This window comes from Ursus maritimus, assembly GCF_017311325.1.
Source record: "Ursus maritimus isolate PB19 chromosome X unlocalized genomic scaffold, ASM1731132v1 scaffold_X1, whole genome shotgun sequence".
NCBI lineage: Eukaryota > Metazoa > Chordata > Mammalia > Carnivora > Ursidae > Ursus > Ursus maritimus.
This window is the reverse complement of record NW_024423319.1, coordinates 100,326,954-100,351,953: the sequence shown is the minus strand read 5'-3', so window position 1 is coordinate 100,351,953 and position 25,000 is coordinate 100,326,954. Positions and strand designations below refer to the sequence as shown.

Below are 25,000 nucleotides of genomic sequence, written 5' to 3'. Positions count from 1 at the left end.
CAAGAAGCTAATCTAATATTTAGTACATATTAGACATCCAGATATAGATATAGATATAGATAGATATATAGATAGATTAGATATATCATAACTTACCCTTTTTAAAATGAGTATAGTTGACACAAAATTAATTAGTTTCATGTGTACAACAGTGATTCAGACTGTGTCACTGCACAACACTATTAAGTTATAACTTACCCTTTGACAAAAGTACTTCAGGATTCAGAAAAGGAAATTCAAGAATGCAAATGAGGTGCAAAATTTGGAGAAATATCATACATACCCTATTTATAAAAATAAACTTTTTATAGCTGTTTCAGATATGAAGAATTATTACAAAAGTTAATTCAGAGAGTTCCTGTGCACCTTACATCCAGTCTCTCCTACTTTTTAACTACTTACATTGCCACGGTAAATTTTCACATTAAGCCAACACTGATCTATTACTACTACTACTACTACTACTAAAGTCAATACTTTCCTTAGATTTCCTCAGTTTTTCCCTAATATCCTTTTACTGTTCAAAGAGCCAATCTGGGATACCACATTACATTTAATCATCATGTCTCAGGCTCTTCTTGATTGTGACAGCTTATTATATTTTCCTTGTTTTTGATAATGACTTTGACATTTTTGAGTAGTACTGATAATGTATTTTGTAAAATATCCTCAACTGGAATTTCTTAATGTTTTTCTCATCAGATCTTTCTGAGCCCACTGTAGGATCAGGAACGTGTCCATCACTTTCAACACTGTAGCTTTGCCCACTGTCTATCACATATTAGGTGCTAAATAGATAGTTACCAACTGAAAATATGGTTGCAGTGGCAGAGACTACTGGTTGCCTATCCACTATTCTTTCCCTTCTTCCTTGCCAACTGGAACCTACTTTATTTTATTTTATTTTATTTATTTGAGGTAAACTTCTGAAATTCATATAACATAAAATTCACTGTTTTAAAGTGAAAAATTCAGTGTCATTTAGGATGTTCACAATGTTTGCAACCACCACCTCTGTCTAGTTCCAAAACATTTTCAAACATTTCCAAAAGAAAATGTCGTAATTCCCTTCTCCCCAGCTCCTGACAACTACCAATCTGGACTCTGTCTCTCTAGATTTACTACTTCTTGATATTTAATATAAATGGATTCATACAATATGTGACTTTCTGTGTCTAGCTTCTTTCCCTTACCATAATGTTTTTGAGGTTCATCCACATTTTAGCATTTATCAGTACTACCTTCCTTTTATTTTTATTATGTTCAGTTAGCTACTGTATCCTTTTTATGGCACAAACCTACTTTTAATCAGGATAGAAATGCACTCAGATTAAAAGACAACTACATTTTCCTCCCTTCCTTGTTCCTAGGTGTGGTTATGTGGCACTGGTCTGGCCACTGAAGTCTAGGAATTCCTGGATAGGGTTTCTAGGAAATTTCCCTACAGGGATCTGGTTCAGCTGGCAAGCACCCTTTTGGCAATTTGCCCTTTCCCTTCTTCCTTCCTGAAACAGAGCCACTACAGTGAGAGCTCTAGATCTAAGGAACATAACACAAAGATAATAGAATAGAAAGCAGGAAGGAGCTGATGTCCCTGAGGACACCATGCAGCTGCCATACTAAATCAGTAATCTGTACTCAGGGATTCTTTACAGGAAAAAGAAGTGAACATCTAATATACTTAAAAATATTGGCATTACAATACATATCCTACTGTGCATTAGAGATCCAGTTAAAAGTAGAGAAATTTCCTGAGCAATGAGTTTATTTTAATTCTGAACTTAACCTATAAGAGAATGTAAGAGAATGTCTGCTTATATCATTGTTTTCACAGTCATCCTTAGCTTAGGACTGTTTCTCTTCACCTAATATGACAGACAGAAAATGGCTAGAAAGTTATGTCTGAAAATGGAGGTGACTTAGGTATCAGTACACTAATAGAGACTTCATATGTGGCCCCCCACTTTCAGGAAATAGACTCCAGATGTCAATGGCACCTCTGTAGCCCTGACTAAAAGGTGAGGAGGCTCTTTGTATGTGCTCACATCCACTAGGAGAGAAGGAAGTGCTATTATTTATGGAGTATCTAATCTGTTGATCTTTTGTTAAAAATATATGGTGAATTGGTACAAATATAGAAAACTACCTAGCACACTTATTTAATGTATAAAAAGCATAGAATGTGTGGGAGACAAAATAGGATATATGCTTGAGTATAATCAAGCTAATGATTGAATGTTAGAACTGTGAAGAGAGCTTGGCATAATGATGACTATAGTTGAAGGCAAAGATGAAACAATGGAATCTGAAAGTAAAAATCCAGTGGTGGTTTTGAGAAGAAAAGCTGAGTTGGGGCAAAAGGGAAAATGTTATTTTGATAGGAAGAAAATTTTCAGTTACATGAATAAGAACTGGAACATGGAGCATGCTAATATTCAAATGAAAATTGTGAGAACAGTGAGAACAATGTTAGGGGTGAAAATAACATCAAAAAGTTGTAAAAGGAAATGGAAAAATGTGTACTGATGCACCATAATTGCTCTGATTTTTTTTTTTTTTTTGATGGTTGCTTTAGGGTAAGCTTTTTGACACAGGAAAGTGATAGGAGCTTAAACCTGAGGAACAAAATAAGTCATTCTTTCAGATGCATCTATTGAGAACCTACTGTGTTTCTGGACTCTGATAGGCATCAGAGATTAAATTGTGAATTTAAAACTATGGCTTTTGCCTCCATTTATCTTAGTTTCTAGTGCAGGAAACAGTAAACAAATAAACAAGTGCATATCTGAACAGAAAATAAATGTGTCACATTTTCCCCAGTTTTAATTCCGTGCAGTAGTAAGACAACAGAATAAAACGAAGATAGGTGTGATTAGAAGAGAAAGGTCAAGAGTGTGAGGTTTTTTTTTTTTTTAAGATTTTATTTATTTATTTGACAGAGATAGAGACAGCCAGCGAGAGAGGGAACACAAGCAGGGGGAGTGGGAGAGGAAGAAGCAGGCTCATAGCAGAGGAGCCTGATGTGGGGCTCGATCCCATAACGCCAGGATCACGCCCTGAGCCAGAGGCAGACGCTTAACCGCTGTGCCACCCAGGTGCCCCGAGAGTGTGAGTTTTTTTAAAAGATTTTATTTATTTGAGAGAGAGAGTGAACAAGTGAGAGAAGAAGCAGGGGCAGAGGGAGAGGGAGAAGCAGACTCCCCACTGAGCAGGGAGCCCCATGAGGTGCTCAATGTGGGGCTCGATCCTGGGACTCCAGGATCATGACCTGAGCTGAAGGCAGTCACTTCACTGACTGAGCTACCCAGGTACCCCAAGAGTGTAAGTTTTTTTGAGGATGAATCATTCAACAAATACCCTTGCATCTGGCTATTAGTGATACATTTCGGCAGCTTTGCCTTGGTCACAGCAAAGGACAGACATTAGCAGAGAAAGATATTTTTTTCAAAAAGGCAGACGTACATCACAACATGAAGAGTAACTTAGTGTATTTTCCAATTATATATCAGTTTTTAAAATGTAAACATGACTTAAAATGTAAGTTAGTATCAACTGAATTGTCTAATTATGCTAACATGCAGCTTAAAATGATAATGGTAATAATACATTTCTCTAAGTTCAAGTAAACACCATTAAAAGAAGCACAAAGCAAGTGGACTATACAATATCAAAGAAGCAGGATAATAGGGCACAGTAACTGGTCATTGGTCCCAATGTTAACAGAGAATGAAACCATTTTTTTGTGGAAAAGATTTGCAAATGGATGAATACTGGAAAAAGGTCCCTTAGACAGCTCAGCATCATTACCTCTGGAGGTATTTCTTATTAGTGTGTGATGGAGATGACAATTCCTAAACTGTCTGCCAACAAGTGTTAACTATTTAGGTAATCAAAACAATATACTTGTTCATTTCTCCCCCTGCATTTATCAATTAAAATGAAAATAGCTTTGGGGCATCTGGGTGGCTCAGTCAGTTGAGCATCCGACCCTTGGTTTCAGCTCAGGTCGTGAGTATTGGGCTCCATGTTCAGCATAGAGTCTACTTAAGATTCTCTCTCCCTTTGCCCTTGGGGTATATGGTCTCTCTCTCTCTCTCTCTCTCTCTCTCTCGTAAATAAATAAATAAATAGCTTTTACAAAAATTAAAATAGCTTTAACTTTTTCTGGATGATGAAAGAAAAAAAAACAAACTCATTGGAAAAATACAGAAAATACCCATATTATTAATAGCAGCTTTCTTCTGTGGTGGGATTTCAGTTAATTTTTTGCTTTCTTCTGTTTATTTTCCATATTTTTTCCCAATCAGTCTGTCAGGGAGAAACTAAGCTACCATTGGGGAGACCAAATGGCTCATGAATAAATAGGATTGGGGCACAGAAATGGTACAGATGTTCTAGCCCATGCATCTTCCTTTTCTTGGGGTTAAGATGAATATTTTCTTTGACTCCCAAAGAACCCCTCTAAAACTGGGACTACCTGCTACACTTATGCTTACTATTATTCCATAAAACCAAACACATAGTAGAAACTGAAGAAATAAAATACCTCATTGATTTTAGTAAATGTCTAATTTTATTATCTGATAGCTATAGGGCGAAAAGCTTACTATGATGAATTTCAAGTGAAGAAAACACTCCCTCAGGTACTAGGCATCCTTGTGATATTCTGTGAGAAAAGATTGATTTGTATTGTTTTACATCAGAGCATCCATCTATGTATGTGCATCTGTGTGTGCGTATAATATTCCTTTAAGGGCCAAACTTTCCCAACGAACATCGGTGAAAAACTTTTTTTTTTAAATTAAGCTTTCATTCTTGCCCCACATTTAGAGAAACACACACACACACACACACAGGTGTAGGTGTGTAGGTAGAACAAGGGAGAAAATTCTGTATTAAGGATACTTCAAAAGTGTGTTAATGCAAATGAACAGGATGCCAAGTACAGAATGAAAATTGACATTTATTAGCACACTTTGCGTGGAGATATTTTCAAAGCTTTGCCATGCATATGAAAATATTCCATTTTTATGCCCATGTTTTCATTATTCAGTAACATGTATTGCTTTCCATTGTTCCCAAATGCAAGTTGTAAATCTGCTCAAAAAGTTTCACTGATCTGGGATTTCACTTAATCTTTTGTGGTTGACATGATCATTTCATTTCAACCAGAAAAGTAATTCAATGGAAATGAGTAAAAATGAATAGAAATAAAAGATCATATATCTTTGAAATTAAAAAAATAATAAAATTAATTATTCATTTTAGGGGCTTTTTTTTGCCATACTCAAGCCCATATTTTCATCTATGGAATTAAATTGTATCATCATAAACATGAAATATATTTATGTTCACAGAAAAGGGAAATTTGAAAAGCCTCATTCATCTATTTACTCATCTAGCTGCTTAGTTTACATAGACATTGGCCTTGCTTCACTTTCATTTTCTTGCAGTATTTATAATCTTCATATATTTTAAATTAGACAAATAAATCTATTGTTGTTGTAATTTTTTTATATAAAATGCACATGGAACACTGTAGTTTTTCTTGGCCACTACTCATCTCTACTCTCTAACTTCCCCAAGGGTAACTGTATTTTAAGACCAGAGTACAAGCAATCAGATATTTTTTTACTGAAATTGTATGAATTGTTTTACAGATTATTTTTATGCATCTTGGAGGTTTCCCCATGTCAGGTTCAACTCATTCTTTTTAACTGATGAAGAATGTTTCACAATTAAAAGACACAAAAACTTTATTAAGCTGTTTCCCTATAGGTAGATGTTTAGGGTTGTCCAAATGTTACACCATTACAAACAATGCTTCACTTCTAATCCATGATTATGCCTCACTGTACACATAAGCAAGTATTTCTTTGGGATACATACTAAGAAGTGGAACTGATAGTCATAGCGTACGGGCATCATTAATTTTAATAGGTACTGTGAAATTGCCCTCCAAATGTCGGTACAAATTTACTTTCCCACCAGCAGGGTGTAAGAATTCATAGGCCCCCTATCTTTTAGAAGCAATGAAAAGAGAAAATGCTATCAATGTGTCATTTTAATATGTGTTTCTCTCATTTGTAGTGAATTTAGGTTTTCATAGACATACTGGCTATTTTTCCTTTCTCCTTTTTGAGACCCCTATTTGTCACCTTTGACTATTTTTATATTGTTTTATTTTCTCATTGACTCATAGATAATATTTTATAAATTGTTCTTTTTAATTGTTTTAAAGATTTTATACATTGCAGATATTTTCTTAGAGTCTTTTGTTTTTACTTTGCTTAGGTTGTTAAAACATTTTTAAATTTTATGTTTAATGTTTCATTCTGGTCTTTCATGGTCCTCCCCCCCATTAGGGGGTGTTATTTAGAAAGCCTTCCAGCCTTCCTGACCCGAATGTTACAATCTGTAGTTAGGTACATTTATGGCTTTTTAAAAGAAGCATTTTGATGTATCATCAATCTAGGATTTATTTTGTGAATGGTATATGATAGAAATTGGTGTATATACGAACATGTATGTGTGTGTATACATGCATAATGCATGACAGTTTCTTTGAATTATTAAGTCATATTACAAATCAAACAACAATGAAATATTATTAACTCAGTTACTTGGGCAGTTAGCAAGAGTTTTATATTTCTTTTCCCTGTGCTTTTTAATATTTCCTCTAAAATAGGAATGCTACTTTCTGGCTCTTTGGGTTATCACCAAAATATATTCCTTCTTGTTTATTAAGGCCATCTCAGTTCTTGATTTGAACTTTAAAAGAAGAAGGAATGGACCTACACGCTATTATGCTAAGTAAAATAAGTCAGAAAGACAAATAGCATATGATTTCTCTCATATGTGGAATCCGGAAAAACAAAAGAGTAAACAAACAAAAAGCAGAATCAGACCTATAAAGACAGAACAAACTGATAATTGCCAGAAGGGAGGGGTGTGGGGGATGGGCAAATGGGTGAAGATGAGTGAGAGAGTACAGGCTTCCAACTGTGGAATATGTCATGGGAATAAGAGGTACAACATAGGGAATAGTCAGTGATATTGCAATAGCACTGTATGGTGACAGATGGTAGCTACACTTGTGGTGAGCATAGCATAACATAGGGATGTAGCATCCACTATGTTTTGTGCCTGAAACTAATGTAACATTGTGTGTCAATTATACTCAAATAAAATAAATAAATAAACCTCCAAAGAATAAGAATAGACCCATTTTTTCTCTTTTTTTGAACATGGGTCAAGATCTTTACACAGGTGTAGTCAGTATTAAAGTAATGCCTACCTCTTTTCCTCATAAGGTCCCTTGTGATTGGGTTGGGCCCACATGAATAATCCCAGCTAATCTTACCATCTCTTGAGCCTTAATTTCATTCCATTAGTAATGTCTCTTTTGCCAAGTAAGGTAATTTATTCACAAGTTCTGGAGATTAGGATGTGGACATCTTTGGGGACTTGGTATTCTGCCCTCTTGCTCATCACTATTCCAACTCACTTGTCCTCATTGTAGAGGTTTGTGTGGGTGAGGGGAGTGGTAGGAGCTGGGAGTATGCTTCATTGCCTTCACCTGAGGTTAAGTTTGTGCTTAAAAGAGTATATGGCTTATGTTTGTGCTTAAAAGGGAGAAGTTTCTCTTAAAAGGGTATGTGGCTAAGCAGGCATCATAAAAGATACTTTGAGCATTTTCCCTGAGTTGAAGGAGTTTACATATCAAACTGCATGATAAATCAGATGAGTTATATTTTGTAAAGCAGTTGTAACAGTGCCTGAGCATCGTAAGATATGTGTGTCTATATATTTTACTTGTTAAGTAAAGCCGAAAATATAATGCCCACAAGGAAGGGAGTTTTAAGCAGAGAATTGATTTGTACTTTTTCTTGGGATGTATTAAACCTTCACTGTTCACTATCAGGAGGAAATGCACCTTGGCAGGTTTGTCCAGTGGTGGTGATGATTGTGTATGGACTATACACTTGACATATTTTTATGAGACTACCAACTTAAAAAGTGAAATGTATATACTGAAAATTGGCAGTACTAATTGGTCCCTTGTTTATTTATTGAACACTTACACTGTGCCAGATGTTACAGAGCATCAGTGACTCTTGCTCTAGGCTTTTGAAGTATAATAGGGTGAATTCTTCTGAGTATGCACATACTTATAATACAAAGTGGACTACATTGTGGCCTAAAGAAAATACAAATAAAGGTCTCTGAAGGATTATAAATGACTCAAATCACACGTGAAAAATGTCTTAGAGTAGGTAAGGGTTGAAATGAGTTTTGACTACAAAGGTGAAAATCAGAGGCACTCCAGGCAAGGGCTTAATGTCACCTTAAGATAGGTTGAAAATCCGAGGATGTAAAGTCAAAAGCTTTGGCAGAAATGGAGGCTGTCGCACCTATGATCACAGTAGGAGAGAGAAAGGAAAAGTTCAGTGTAGCTTTCAGATCACATCCCATTGTGAGGGGGTTGTACTTAATTCTGTAGGAGGTAATGAATTTTGAAGAGGGAGATGTGTCATCCAGCCTACTTTTGAGAAAAATTGATTTGGCTGTCATCTATTAGATAAATACAATGGAGGTGAGATCAGAGGGAGGGGTAATAGTTAACAGCTCATTACCAAATGGCCTATGTGAGAAATATTGAAGGTTTGGACTAGGAAAGTGGGAAAGAACTGGAAAGGAAGAGATGGGTATGAGAAACATTTTGTAAAACAGAATCCACATGATTTAGCAACTGATTAAGGAGGAAAGGGAGGGGCCCATAATGACTGGTTTCCTGCTTGGAAGACTAAGATAATGTGGTATCAGAATAGAAACAGGAAATTGGGCAGATGATATATTCTGGTCTTTAACTGAATGGATTTAAGATACTAGAAGAATTTTGAGGACAATTGTTTCAAACCAATACTTGAAAATGAGACTGAAAGATCCAGGAAGAGTAAAAGAAAGTGAAAGAGGTTTGGGAGTTTTAGTCTAAAACAATCATAGGATGGGGGAGGGGACTTTTTAGCTCGTTTAGTTTTGTGAACTCATTTTATGTGTTCTTTCCCTATTGGCCACATGGTTATCTAACCTATATTTGAACTTTAAGTACATGACATCCTGAGGTAGGCATTTCTGTTTGCATCATTCAGTTAGAAATTTCTTCTTTATTCTGAGCTCACAAGAGTTCCTTCCTTTTGAGCCAAGTTCTGTATCTTGGGACCCTACCCTGGAGCAATTGCAGTTCTTCATTCTTACAAAAGCTCTTCTGATATTTTAAGAGAGTTATAATGTCCCTGTTTAGCCTACTCTTCCAGTAATGCTGGGAGTGTAAATGGAGCTCAGAAGCAATGTAACATCTTTATGCCTTCTTTGGCTCAGATCCTTGCTAGAGTTTCCCAGCTACAAATAAAGACGCAGAAAACAAAATGTGAAGGAGTTCTAAGCTCAATAAATCTAACATGCAAAATTGAATTTAAAGCCCCCCTGACAAGAAATCATTAGGGTCTCCCTATGGACAGATGCCCTAGGGACGCATGTCTTCCTCTGTCACATCTCCCACTTCTTGTGCTCCTATATTCTTTTACAGGCTAAATATCTCTCGTTCTCACAGTGATTCTTTTGACATAGCTTCCAGTCACATCTCTCTCCTTTGGTCTAACACATGGAGAAGAATAAGACTAGCCCCTCTCTTGGTCTAAATATTGTGATTTTTTTTAAGCTAAAATCAGTTTGGATGCGTCCCTCAGATGGCTCATAGTCACATGCTGCCGCTGTTGGGGCAGCTGTTCATCTTTTGCAGCTGGCTGTGTAACCAAATGGAGGCTCTTCTCTTCATTGATGTTACATTTTGCCATATTACAGTTGACCATTAAACTGCATGATCTCTTAGATCCCAAATTGGCCATATTTATCAGGTTGTCTTCTATATTTCCATTTAGGAACATTGTTCACAATGTAGAATAGTAAACAACTTATATTTAGGGTAGAGTCCTTTTGCCTAGCAGTATTCTTCCAGTTTAATAGTAAGTTGTAAAAGATCTGGGAAGGAATTTGGAGGTAACTTCATTGAAGTGGTATGGATATAAAAAGTGCTTTTAAAATGAGATGACACTGATGTTTTAACCTGGATTTACTTACATATGTCTGTGTGAGTGTGTGTGTGTGTGTGTGTGTGTGTGTGTCTATCACTAAAATATATACACATATAAAATATATACATACTATAGATAGATAGATAGATAGATAGATGATATAGATATAGATATATAACACTAAAACATATATAACATATAACATTTATTTTTTTAGGGTCCCCTGACTGGCTCAGTGCTCAGTGGGTGGAGATTGCAACTCCTGATCTGGGGATCATGAGTTTGAGCTCCACGCTGGGTGTAGAGTTTACTTTAAAAAAATCACACTATTTTTGGTGTTAAAACCTTGGGCTCTTGAGCCAGAAGACCTGAGTTTAAATCCTGCTCTATTATTTACAATTTATTTCTTTCTCTGAATCTGTTTCCTTAGGTATCAAAGGAGGATATTAATTTCTTCTTCCAAGAATATTGTGAGGGTTGAGATAATGTGTATAAAACACTTAGTACCTTGTTTGGTACATAAATGCTTGGTTATTATTTCTCTCTGGAAGTCTGATTACAGTACAAAAACATCACATTTTTATGCTCTTTGCATTCACTTTGGCATTGAAAAAATTATATAATTAAATACTTGATAAAAAGCTTCTAACATTAATGGCCAGCATTCTGGGTTTGCTGGTTTGGTTTTGTTTTATTTTGTTTTACTGAAAGTGGATTTTGATTTCCTCTACCTTCTTCCTATCCTTTATATAAACAGTGAAACCTTCATTTTTAAGGGTGATCAGTGCCAAGGATGCAGTCTAGAAATCTGTGGCCTTGGTGTCCTTACATCTGGCTGTTATGAAAGCTAACCTACTGTCATCTGTGACCCTCAAGATCCATCCCATTTATAATGGGTATTCCATTACCCATGTGTCCTGGCTCACCCTGAGTAAAGGATGTTCAAGAGATAGTGGGCACTTTCCTATTTTAGTGACTTCCCTTCTCCCCATCACTGTATGTTTTAGTGCTATTTTCTCATTAGCTGTACTTAATGTGATATTAAACCTATCCATTGAGGTTTTAATTTTTTTACATTTTTATTTAAATTCCAGTTAATTAACATACAGCATTATATTAGTTTCAAGTGTACAATATAGTGATTCAACACTTTCATACAATACCTGGTGCTCATCACAAGTGCACTCCTTATATTTTTCATTTTCTGGAGGTTTGAAGATTTGCTTTATTTTGAGTTGGTTAGGTAATTTTTGTAGAAGGTATAGAAATATCTATACATGTTTATGCTTGTCTTTTATTTCTTTGTTTTAAAAGTGCTGGTTGATATCCTAAATCTGTATTTTCACCACAGAGAGTAGAGAGAGAGAGCTGCTCTGTGTTCTTTCTCTTGTTTTTTTGTTTTTTTTTTTTTTTTGCTCAAGGCCCCTTATTTCCTTTTGTGCTTAGTTGCTTTTTTTTTTCAATGAACTGATCATTTTCCTTGGAATATTATTTTTGTGGATTCTCTGAGGCTTAGGATGAAGGAGAACACTTCTAGAAAGGATTTACATTTGCCTTGTCAAGTGTCTAACGTGTGATACTCTGGGGTCACTATAAATTAAGTGAAATTCATGGCTCGAGGTTTGTGAGGGACTCAGTAATATAAATTTATACTGTAAATCTACCTTAACGATGTGTAAGGATTTGGGGAAGGTCAAATTTAGTATGTTTCATCATTTTATTGAGGGTGTAGTCCTTAGCTTTACTGGATGTGGGCTCTCTCCAGTGTGATATTTAACTGAGTCCCCTATCCCCACTCTTCCAGTCCTGTGCCACCATTAAACCTAGGCTATGGCAACTGGGATCACAAGGTCCAGTTAATGCCCTCAGGGAAATATCCTCAGTTTTCCACTTAATTCTTTGAGTTCTGGTTTTACTTAGATTCTGGCCCAGGAATCTTATGAAATATTTCATTTTGAGGGGAAAAAACAGTATTTTTACTTATTTTCTTTTTTATTTAAATTCAGTTAACCAGCTTATAGTACATCATTAGTTTCCGGTATAGTGTTCAATAATTTATCAGTGGTGTATAACACCCCGTGCTCATCACATCACATGATTGAGGTAAACTTATGCTAAGTGGCTAGAATTCTTTTTGCTTTTTTCATTTTAGATTCTTGCTATAGATAAGAAAGGATTTAATGGAGCCATAGAATCAGAAGGAAAAAACCATGTCTACTCTTAATAATTCGAAAATTAAAAAGCCATATTTACTATAGTACAACCCTGGAATTTTAAAAAATGTTTATGATAATAAGTTAGAGTTTAAATAACTGACTCAAGGTCAGGCAACTTAAAAATGGTGAAAGTTGGATTTAAATCCCATCTACTTCACATTAGCCCCATGCTCCAAACCCCTTAAACACTTCCAACAAGTGACAGGGGTTTCCATGATTCAGGGTTTAATAAATTGGCCAACTCTTTGTCTTACGATCATGCTAAAACTGTAAGTTTTTAGAGTCACTTAAATGGTTCTTAGCCATATAAGTCTTGGGGCACAGATGCATTAGTCAGGAATTAATTACAGGAGTCAAAATTAAAACAATATTAAGCCCATATTAATTATAGCTCACATATTTCAATCTTTTATATTTTTGTTTTGTTTTTGTGTATAAACACAAATTTAATATTTCTAACTTTTTATTTCTGTCAAAATAATTTTTTTAGTGATGATTTTCATGTTGTTGGGTTTATAGTATCTGGTTGAATTAAGGATTTTTTTTATTTGAGTTTGCCAAGCAAAGCACTTCAATCAAAATCCAAAAGCTTATCTCTTTTGTTTCCCATAACTTTGAAAAATGACTGGCACACAGTAGCTTCTCAATAAATATTTATTGAGTGAATGTGTGGGATAAATATACATTTATTATTAATATTGATTTGTCCTTTAAATGGTTTTTCAGCTACTAGACCATGGAAAGTATTTCCTTTTTGAAGAAATGCTCAAATCCTGATATGTCTTTCTTTTTAATAGAGTATCTTTCTAAAGCTTCTGAGTGTTTAAGGGTGTTATTGAATATATGTCATTAATGCTTAACGGAAAATCTATTAAATCTTCAGACATTGATATGTACTATCCCACATAATGTGCTCTCCTAACTTATGATGATTAAAAAATGACGCTCAGGATCAGAAAGTACATGGTCTCCTAAATGTAGCCAGCTACAGCTGACCTCCTCTGTAGAAGTGAACTACTTGTTGACTGATTTCAGATGCCTTAAGATAGAATAACTGGGAATGCTAGAATCTAGCTCTGTGAGACTTTCATCCTCCAGAAGATAGCTCAGGCATGTTTTCATGTCAACAGCAGAGGTGTAACAGAGGAAGAAGAGATGTGTAAGTACTGATTCAAGCCCCTGCTTCATGACTTAGAACATCCCATTGCCCCATGCAAGTCACATAGTAGACTGAGACTCAGAATGGAGGTTACATGGCAAAGGGTATGGATATAGGCAGGAGTGAAGAACTGGGACCATTAATACAACCAACCTACTCTACAAACCTAACTAATTGGATCTGTTCTCATGAAATATGTCTGGCATTTCCACTATAACCTTCTGATCCCTTATTTGAAACTGAATCTTAAAAGAGTCTATCTTAAACACACACACACATGTGCTCATGTGCACACACGCACACACTTTGTTCATTTTCTGCTTATTTTATATTTTTTGCTAATGCAGTTCATTAGCTAAAATATTTATTTCTATAGAGACTAACAAAAGAATACCAGGCTTTTAAAGAAGTACCACAGGGAATGAACTTTGGGTTCAGTATACAAGACAAATATTATCCACATGGCATTTATCAAATAAAATTTGTGTGCGTGGACATTTTATTTACAAGCATACATTGCAAGAAAAGCACATATTTTAAAAATAAAAATGAGCTGATCGTTCTACAAACATTCCAGTTGTGTGTTAAGTGTCATTCTTAAAGCAATGGAGATGGCATTTTCGTATCAGTTTAATTGCTTTGGATTAAACATTGAAAGATGAGAGCCAAGAGAGCTTATTAAGCTGAGTTGAGGACAAATGATAAAAAAGTGATATTATGTCAACACTACATCTGGATATCTGCTGCTATTTCCATTTTAAATCCTAAATTGCAGTGTTTCTTAATATTATCATTGAATGCCTGTCTCGAAATATAATAAAAAATTAAGAGGTTAATGCATAAATTGTGCTTCATAAATACAATTTGATTTGAAAGCCAAACTAGTTTTCTCTACTTTGTTAATATTTATTTGTTCTTAATGTACTAGACTGTAAGCTTTTGAAAGACATTATGTTTCGTTTACTTTTGTGTCTTAAGGGCTTTGACATAGGCTGTCCTATAATAGGTGCTCAATAAATGTGTGTGAATAAATGACTGAATGAATGCAAGGTAGGGCGACCCCCTCCTACTCACTGTTATGCATTTTAGGTGAATGGTTGGACACTGCTGGTTTTAATTGATCTTCTCCCTCTTTGCCTCCAGGAATTATCAGTCATTAAACATGTAAAGTCCTTCAGCCACCTGCAGTGAAGTAGGCTGTGTGGAGTGGGACATGTGTAAGGCAACTTCTTTTGTAAATCAGGGGTTTCCCTTGGGATGTTTGATTTGGGGCTTAGATTAGGAACTACCATTTGTTTTCTGTGTCCACAACAATAGAAAACTGATTTCACATCATTTTATAAATCAACGATAATGCATGCTCATTTATTTGCATTAGAGAATGAGCACCACTTCCAGGTGTCCCTGTTACCAGAGTTATTTCATGTTTACCAGATTGCCTATATTGTTAGAACATTTCCTTTAAATTTGGTGAGAATAACTCCTACATTTCAGTTATTCTGGAGAATTTATTTTATGGAATATCTAAGCAGCTTACAAATACTATCTTTAATCCTTATCACAACTGTGTAAAAAAAGTTCCCATTCACTATCTCCATTTTGCAGATGAAGAAACTGAGGCACAGAGAGGTGAAGTGACTTACCCACAGCCCTACAACTAGCAAGTGGCAGAGCCAGGTTTTAATATTACACAGTGAGGCTCCCAAGGGTTGTGCTCTTAACTACTGTGCTATGAGTGCCTAGGTGAGGCTTTCCTAAGGCCCCTAAAAATGAAGTATTTTGTACACCATGTCTGTTTGGTTGTTATTGTTTTAAAATTTTAATTGTGGTTCATGCAATGTGTGCCCTCCTTAATACCCATCACTGGCCTATCCCAATCCCCCACCCCCCTCCCAGCAATGGGTGTTATACGCAAATAATGAATCGTGGAACACTACATCAAAAACTAAGGATGTACTGTGTGGTGACTAACATAATAAAAATTATTATTAAACAAAAAAAAAGAAAAATTTTAATTGTGGTTAAAAACTCACAACATACAATTTACCACCTTACCCATTTTCATGTATACAGTTCAGTAGTATTAGGTATATTCACACTGTTGTATATCAAATCCGTAGAACTTTTTCATCTTGTAAAGCTGAAAAATTTCTCATTGAACAGTAATTCCCCATTTTCTACCATATCTGCTTTTAATTCCTGTCATCCCAAACATAGCACCCCAATCTAATAAAACTCCATCAGACTACTATCACATGCTATAATAACAGCTAAACAGAGATAGGAAAACACTGTTTTATTTGAAAGATAAGTGTATGGCCAGAATTCAAAACCTTTAAGAAATACAAATGCACAAGAAATGGGGTAAGTTGAAATAAAAAGGAGAGTGTCAGTTTGGCCTTAAAATTTAATTTTGTAAAAGAAAAGTTTTCTGTTAGTTCATCAGAATGACCCGAGTGGATCATAACTTTAAGAATATTTTTTTGGTTTAAAACCAAGAGAACAAAAAAAGCTGTATTTAATTTTCTTGTTTCTTACATATAAGTATGATTTTAACTTCTGCTTAAAGAGAAATTACATTTAAATACTGATAAAAGTACTATTATATATATATATATATATATCCGATTTTTACAGTAATAGTTCCCATTTAGTACTCTTGATGTTTTAAAAAGACAATTTGACATTCAATATAGAGAATATAAGTATGTATTACATATATTTATGATTATATAGAGCAAATTTTTAACCAATTAAATAAAAATGTTAATGTTATAAAATTCATGCAAAGTTATACAGTCTCTGAAAAAAAAACCCAAAAATTTGAAAAGGATACTTATATCAATGTACATTTTCAATTCTTATTTTTCTTTATATTTACTACTCTATTTGATCCACAAATAATCTTGTGAAATAGTTTGAAGGGGGCTGTAATAAGGAATGATACAGAAATAGACTCAGATTCCAGAGCGATGGTACTTAAGCTAAGCATTGCACTACGAGCACAGAATAGAAAGGAGTTCCTGGTTAAGGGTCTCCACCAAAACATGGAAGCGAGGAACAACCCAACCCATCAGGAGCACCAGTAGTTTAAGTGCTGCCAAAGTCACAACTGTGAATGGGGAAATGGTAGGAAATGGGGAAGAGAGACAGGCCAAACCCAGGCTTATATAACCAAACAAAATAGTTTGAATTTGACTCCACAGAGTATGCACATGCAGGGAAGGGTATTTGGGAATGCACCATGACACATGATGAAATGTCACAGATGAAAATGTTTTATCAGAAATCTGTTTGCTAGTGTCAGGACTCATTCTGCCACCCACTTTTTCATACTGTTACCTTACATTGGGTGGTTGGTTGTTCAGCTGTTAAGAAGTGTGACTCTACTTCTGAAACTAGTAATATATGTTAATTAATTGAACTGAGATAAAATAAAATTTAAAGAAAAGAAGGAAGTCTGAGAATTTCTCTAAGAATCCCTCAAAACCCACAAGTTGGAGTAGAAGTCGTTACGGATGAGGGTATGCAGATAGATTTTGTTTTGTTAAGTATTTAAAACTCCTTGGTAATTAATTCAGTTACTTTGTGAATTATTCTAACACCAAACAGTAAAGGCACTGGCAGGCTCAGAGAAATAAATGATGAATGCCATCATACTTGGACATGTAAAATGAAACATGCTTACCAATCATCCAAGTAGATGTCTGAAATAGCAAATATTATGATAAAGTCTTTTAACAAAAGTAACTATTTAACAAATATATTTTATGATGTTTTCAATAGCTCATTCTTTTCAAGCAAACTTCACTTCCAAAAACTCAGGAAGGTGACATTTTGAGTGATATAAATCTTTACAGTTACATATAAGTATTTTATTATATTTATTTTTTAAAGATTTATGTATTTGAGGGGGAGGGGGATGCTTCTCTCCCTGCTGAGTGCAAAGCCCAAGGCGGGGCTCAGTCTCAGGACCCTGAGATCATGATCTGAGCTGTAAGCAAGAGTCAGACGCTAAACCGACTGAGCCACTCAGGTGCCCCTACATATAAGTATTTTAAAAGTATTATGCACATTTATGAATTTACTTAAATTGAGGGGGAAGGGGTTTTAATGTAGTCATATAGTTTCTTACCATACAATGCTATTGTAAAATATATTGTTTAGGAGCTGCAGTAATCATTTTTAATTAGCAGCTACCTTTAAAGATATCTTCATATCACAATTATTTATTATTTTCCCTATAATTCCCTGTTGTCATTTGTTCCATCAGTTCATCTAAACTTATCATTTTTCATTTACTTGACCATTATAAGTCAAGAAACTTTAACCTTTTCTCTCTTGTGATTATTATCTTGTCTGGTGGGGACAAAATAATTGAGACAGAATAGAGGAGCAAGAGGCAGACAGCAGGTGCATTTGTATATTATGAAATGTTTGCAAAATAATAAGCACCACATGAATAATGCATTTGAAGAATATTGTCTGGCAAATGATATTGAGTCATATATCCAAATCATCCCTCAATTACTGAAGAATGAATTACAAGTGCTTAATGCATCCAGTTTTATCAGACAGAGAGAGAATTCACCATGTGGGGCATCAAGGTAGAGTAAAAGGGCTACTGTTTATTTAATAGAGGATTAAAATCTCTGTATCTGTATCTATATGTCTATAGCTGTACCTATGTCTCTGTAATTTGAAAGCCTAAAAGATGTCTGTGTGTGTATGTGTATATACATACATTTAAAAGTCTAGTATGGCTTTTTTTGAATAATTAAGTTCCTGTGGCTTATTTGCTGTAGATTCCACGGTTGGTTTTTATGTAATATAACAAATTTGCACTAATATTTTTACTGTAGTTTTATTTTTAAGCTTAAATACTTATGTTTATTTCTTTCAAATATTTAGTATTTATATTAATTAACATTAATTCAAATTTAAATTTCAATATTTAATATATCTTACATTAACCTTGACAATAAACTTAAGAAGTGAATATTCCTATCCATATTTTACAGGTAAGGAAATGGAGACTCAGTGAAGTTAGGAAATAGGCTTACAGCTAGTAAATTGCAGAGCTGGGATATTGACCTGATGGTAGCTAACATCAAAGTTCATTCTTTCTTTTTTTTTTCATTAAAATATTTCCCTATTTTTATATATAAAAATTACCGGGTTGTGCTTCTGTATGGTTTGTATACCTAGCAATGTAAAATACTGAGACATTAAAGACAAAGATGAAGAAGATACTCAGAAACCCTCTGCTTCAATGTTTTTTTCTTTTTTTAAAAAGAGAAGTAATGCAAGACCTAGGATTTTCGAGTAGTTGATGTGCCTCTCTTCATTTTACCTTTTGAATGGTTTGCTGTCTGCTTACTAAGTGGAGGTGGCCGAATTGTCTGGGCGGCTACCGTCGTCACAGCCACGGGGCCCTGCAAGATTCTCAACTGTTGTATCTGCTGCTGGGCCTGCAGCTGCAAGGCCCGAGCTGGCTGCAGTGGGTGCCCAGGGTGGCTCTGCTGGGGTCTTCTCTGGCTCTCCGTAGAGGCATGCGGAGCCAACACCACTCTCTGAGGCTGCAGAAAACTTTCTGCTCCAGGGAGGTTAAGGACAATGGTTTGCTGAGTAGATGAGGCTATTTGATTGGTTGAACCTTGTGCACTTGAACCCGGTGGCACTGGCTCCTGAGGACCAGTAGTTGGGGGCTGTTGACTTGTAGTTGTGGGTTGTTGGAGTTGTGGTTGTGGAATCAACTGATAGAGCCACTGCTGCTGAGGTTGCTGCTGGGTGTTCAAAAGGAGTGAACCTTGTGGAAGCTCCAGTAGAGTTACTGGACTGATACCGGAGGCATTTTTTAAAATAAATTGAACTTCTATTTGAGGAGTCTGCGGTGCAATGGGCACTGCATTTGGTGGCCGAGCTCCTGAGGACAGGTTGCTGGGCTTAATTCCCGTAGGAGCTGTGGTCCCAGAGGTAGAGCCCTTCCTGGAACTGGAACCTCTCCCTAACGCCTGGGCTCCACGACCAGGGCCCACCACTTTGATGATGTTGTGGCCAGCAGAGTTGGCCATGACTGGGATGGTCAGGCTTCTCTGTGATGAGCTGGTGGTATTGAGGGAGGCTGCAGGAAGCATGTTAACTCGATTCACTTCTACAGAGGATTTCTGGGAAGGGGCCATGACCCGGGTGGCCAAGGTTCTTTGTGATGAGCTGGTAGTGGACAAAGTGATTGGAGGAAGCATGCTAACTTGAATCACTTCTGCAGAGGATTTCTGGGAGTTGGCCATGACCGGGGTGGCCAGTGTTCTTTGTGATGAAGTGGTAGTTGATAGGGTGCCTGGAGGAAGCATGCTAACTTGTATCACTTCCGCAGAGGATTTCTGGGAGTTGGCCATGACCGGGGCGGCCAGGGTTCTTTGTGATGAGCTGGTAGTTGACAGGGTGGCTGGAGGAAGCATGCTAACTCGAATCACTTCTGCAGAGGATTTCTGGGAGTTGGCCATGACCGGGTTGGCCAGGGTTCTTTGTGATGAGCTGGTGGTATTGAGGGTAGCTGGAGGAAGCATGCTAACTTGAATCACTTCCGCAGAGGATTTCTGGGAGTTGGCCATGACTGGGGTGGCCAGGATTCTTTGTGATGAGGTGGTAGTGGACACAGTGGCTGGAGGAAGCATGCTAATTTGACTCACTTCCACAGAGGGTTTCTGGGAGTTGGCCATGACCGGGGTGGCCAGGGTTCTTTGTGATGAGCTGGTAGTGGACAAAGCAGATGGAGGAAGCATGTTAACTCGAATCACTTCTGCAGAGGATTTCTGGGAATTGGCTGTGAGCTGGGTGGCCAGGATTCTTTGTGATGTGCTGGTAGTGGACACAGTGGCTGGAGGAAGCAGGCTAATTTGATTCACTTCCACAGAGGATTTCTGGGAGTCTGTCGTGACCGGGGCGGCCAGGGCTCTTTGTGATGAGCTAAAAGTGGACAAAGTAGCTGGAGGGAGCATTCTAACTTGAATCACTTCCATAGAGGGTTTCTGGGAGTTGGTCATGACTGGGGTTGCCAGAGTTTTTTGTAATGAGTTGGTAGTGGACACAGTGGCTTCAGGAAGGATGCTAGCCCGATTCACTTCCACAGAGGATTTCTTGGAGTTGGCTGTGACCTGGGTGGCTGGGGTTCTTTGTGACGAGCTGGTAGTGGACAAAGCAGCTGGAGGAAGCATGCTAAGTCGAATCACTTCCGCACAGGATTTCTGGGAGTTGGTCGTGACAGGGGTAGCCACGGTTCTTTGTAATGAGTTGGTAGTAGACACAGTGGCTGCAGGAAGGATGCTAGCCCGATTCATTTCCACAGAGGGTTTCTGGGACTTGGCCATGACCTGGGTGGCTAGGGTTCTTTGAAAGGAGCTGGTAGTGGACAAAGTGATTGGAGGAAGCATGCTAACTCGAATCACTTCCACAGAGGGTTTCTGGGAGTTGGTTGTGACCTGGGTGGCCAGGGTTCTTTGTGATGAGCTGGTAGTTGACAGGGTGGCTGGAGGAAGCATGCTAACTCGAATCACTTCTGCAGAGGATTTCTGGGAGTTGGCCATGACTGGGGTGGCCAGGGTTCTTTGTGATGAGCTTGTAGTGGACAGGGCGGCTGCAGGAAGTGTGCTAAGTTGAATCACTTCCACGGAGGATTTCTGGGAGTTGGCCATGACCGGGGTGGCCAGGGTTCTTTGATATGAGCTCGTGGTAGACACAGTAGCTGGAGGAAGTGTGCTAAGTAGAATCACTTCTGCAGAGGATTTCTGGGAGTTGGTCATGACCGGGGTGGCCAGGATTCTTTGTGATGAACTCGTGGTGGACACAGTGCCTGCAGGAAGTGTGCTAACTTGATTCACTTCCACAGAGGATTTCTGGGAGTTGGCCGTGACCTGAGTGGCCAGGATTCTTTGTGATGAGCTGGTGGTGGACATGGTGGCTGCAGGAAATATGCTAACTGAATTCACATCCACAGTGGGTTTCTGAGAAAGATGTGGTGGCTTAGAAGCAAGAACAGGAGATGGAGATTTAAGAAAGCTGCTTCTTTGCCATGGAGCAAAACTGTTACCTAATGAAGTCTTTTCTGAGCTTGAGGAAGGTTTGATGGTTGGAGATGGATGTCTGACTCCCTTCCCCAGGACTGAAGACTGAACCGACTTAATCTTAGGCTGTTCAGTTTCTTTCTCCGGAGGAAGCTGGCTGAGGCTGGCTGAGTCACTGGAACTGTGTGACGTGGTGCCCGGACATCTGGCCTTCTTCTGGACCAAGACCTCTGACTGAATGACTGCCACTCCAGCATCAGTCTTTGACCCAGGCAGGACACTATTTGAATGGTCATCTGTGGAGGGGTGGAGAGGAGACATCTGTCTTTCATATCTGACTTTTTTACGTCGCCTTCTTTTTCCAGAGATAAGTGGATCATTAAGCGACCGCATGAGGGTCAGCTTTGTTGTCTGAGACTCATCAACATCTTCATATCCAAATACAAAATCATCTTTTACCTCATGGGCTGGCCAGACTCTTGGTTGTGAGTCATCATATTTGACAAAGTTCTCCCATTTAGCATATTTCTGCACATCCACTTCAGAAGGTACGGCCAAGTCACAGGGTCTCTGTTTCCACATATCTACATAATTTGCTGCTTTAGAAATTATGAAGTTAGAATTCTCACTTGTTTCACTTTCTTTGCTTTTTTTGCAAGAAGTCAATACTTTCAGCTCAGGAGGAGGTGGACAGTGAGACAGCTCCTGCTGCCGATTCAGAGAGGGTGCAGAATACCTCTTGAAGCTCCTTTTCATCGGGCGAGTGTTCATCTTCTGCTTGTCGTAGAGCAGCCTGTTTGCAGTGCAGGCTACTGCTACAGAAGGATCAAGACACAGGGGTTCAGCGGTAGCCAAGATCAGTTGGCTCTCAAGCAACAGTTTGTCTTCCTGGGTCCACTCCTGGCCATCGCTGGTTATGGACTGCACGTCGCAGGCTAAGGTCTGCATCGTAGGGCGCAGGAGAATATGCCTGCTCTGGTAGCCGGGAGGATCCCCACCACTGCACTGCCTGTAGTCCCGCACCTGTGCTATGACACACCCACAGTGGAAGAAGTTAACCTGAGATTTTTCCAGGAGGTCCAGCAGAGCAGGAGGTAATTCTTCAGCATCCAGGTAGTCAAGCAATTCCCCTTCTTCATAAGGCAGCCGAATGGTCTCTGAATACGCTCCATGTTTCCCCTCGAGCATCAGCGAATATCCCCCCGCTCCTGGGTGTAGGTTGACCACTAAACACGGCAGCGACTCTCTTCTAAGGAGCTTCTCTAGCAAGCTCACATTGCTTCTTAGTTCCTCCGTAGCCTCGGGCTCTTTCCCACATTCTTCCACATAGATGTCATAAAGTTTTTCATAGAGAGATGCTTCCCCACTCGACGAGCGTTTCCTTTTAGGAGGCCTCTGCTGGGCACTTGCGATGACGTAGTCCGCGTGGTCCAAAGCCCGTTCTACAGCCTGTTGCATTGCGGTACAAAAGGGGCCCTAAAGAGAAGAGAAAATTCAAATGCCTAGCGGAGCGGGGTAAAAACCCCGCCCTTCACGTCACCGTGGAGTTTTGCAAGTGCCGCAAGTCCACAGTGGAGTGGAACCACCAGCTTAACTTCAAAACTGATACCAAGAAACCCGCCAGCAAGAAAGCAATACAGAGAATTCTTGCAAGTCTCCGAAAATACCTGTATCTGTATAGGCTGCAGCCACTGTGCCGGGCCTTGCCTCACTGCGCCTTGCGTCGTTGTCCTTGGTTAGGCCGGAAGTGTGCGTGGAGGGGTCAAACTACACAGTGTTCCGTGCGCTTGCGTGCTGCCTCAGGCTGCACCTTCTGCCTCCTTGGCGGTATAGTTTTCAGTGGTCTGTACTTCCTGTTGTGGTGCCTGCACTTCCTATTGCCAAGTGGGGCCGGGCGTCTGTGTCCAGTCGATCCAGTTTAACGGGGCAATAAGAAAAACCATTTCTAGAAAGTGATTCAGTGTCATCCTTTCTCCCACTTTGTTCTCATAAAGCAAAGAGCAAAGAAAAATTACAAATATAAATATGCCCTATGTGCTCTCCTTTTCCCCGTAGGAAGTGTATGTATGTTAAACCAACGGCTACTTTTGAGAATGAATTATGAGGAAAGTAATGTGCTAGAGTTGAGACAATAGGATCAGTGACAAGTGACTTACCATGTAGGAGTTAACAGTTTCCTTGGTGAGGCAAACAATCAGATAAATAGAATACACCACAATTTATAGACTTGTGGGCAGAGTGATAAAGAAAAAGAAGTGCTAAACATGGAGAAGTGAAAAAACTATTCCCAAAGGATGTGATAGTTTAGCTTTCTTAAAGGATGAATAGAAAGCTATCAGACAAAAGGATTCAAGTCATGGCGATTCTGTAGTTAGGAGAGAAATCTAGATTGTAGCTATGGATGAGGATGTTATCTATTTGAAATTATTTTCCAGAGAGTTCCCACCAAGAGTCAAGCATATTTCAAAGCTACTCAAAATAAAATGTATCTAATGCTCCAGGAACTTTACAAAGCAGGCATTATTACTCTCCCTTTTTTTTTTCCAAATGAAGAAACTGACATTCAACCAATTGAAATAATAGGCTCAAGGTTATAAAATGGTAAGCAGTTGAGGCATGGAGCAAATCCAAATCTCTGACTGCAAAGCCTAACCACCTTCCACCTTTTTATGAAACTAACCGTAAAAGCAGAGGAGCATCTGGAAACATTGACAGGGAATTTGGTGGTAAGTGCCTGCACAGTATCTTACATGCAAATTTTATGGGTTTTTTCACAAATGTAAAACATTAAATTACTTATTTTGAAGCAAAATTGACAATTCATGAAGATGCCCCATTAGCACCAGTCATGGAAAAATAAATACACAAGAATGGTGAAGAAGTTGTTTTGGAGATGGGTCAGGGGATGAGTGAAACAGGTGATGGGGATTAGAGTACACTTATGATAAGCCCTGAGTAATATATAGAATTGTTGAATCTATATTGTACACCAGAAGATAATATAACACTTTATGTTAATTATGCTGGAATTAAAATAAAATACTTAACTTAAAAAATAAGTAATGGCAAGAGATTTGCCTTACCAGGTATTTTATCATACTAAACAGTGTGTTGGTGTATAAATTTCAAGAGAATTAAGTTGAACAGTTGGATTTCTAAGAAATAATTCCCAAAATATACAGGAGTTTGACATATAATAAGTGAGGCATCACATGTCAGTGGAGAAAAGATAAAGTTTTCACTCAGTGTTGTTTGTAAAAAAGGAAAGTGAAAATAAAACATTTTTCTTTCTTAACATTCCTGTAAAAATAAGTAAGTCAATGATGAAACTATAAAACTACTAGAAGAAAATATTGAAAAAATTTAAAATATATATAATTCAGAGTAGAAAAAGTCTTTCTCAAAGTCCCCAAGTCCAGAGGGTATAAAATGATTGATATAATTATTACAGAGAAATAAAAAAAAAAA

At 37.8% G+C, this 25,000-nt stretch overlaps 2 protein-coding genes across 2 annotated transcripts in view; one reads left to right on the top strand and one right to left on the bottom strand.

Moving 5' to 3' along the window:
• IL1RAPL1 (interleukin 1 receptor accessory protein like 1) overlaps positions 1–25,000 on the top strand; it is a 723,425-nt gene that overhangs the window by 98,317 nt on the left and 600,108 nt on the right. The window lies entirely within an intron of this gene.
• Positions 18,782–22,990, bottom strand: LOC103668245 (transcription factor SPT20 homolog). Its single transcript, XM_040626449.1, has 2 exons — positions 21,464–22,990; positions 18,782–19,636 (listed from the first exon to the last, which is right to left on the bottom strand). The coding sequence occupies exons 1-2, from the start codon at positions 22,988–22,990 to the stop codon at positions 18,782–18,784; spliced, it is 2,382 nt and encodes a 793-aa protein (XP_040482383.1).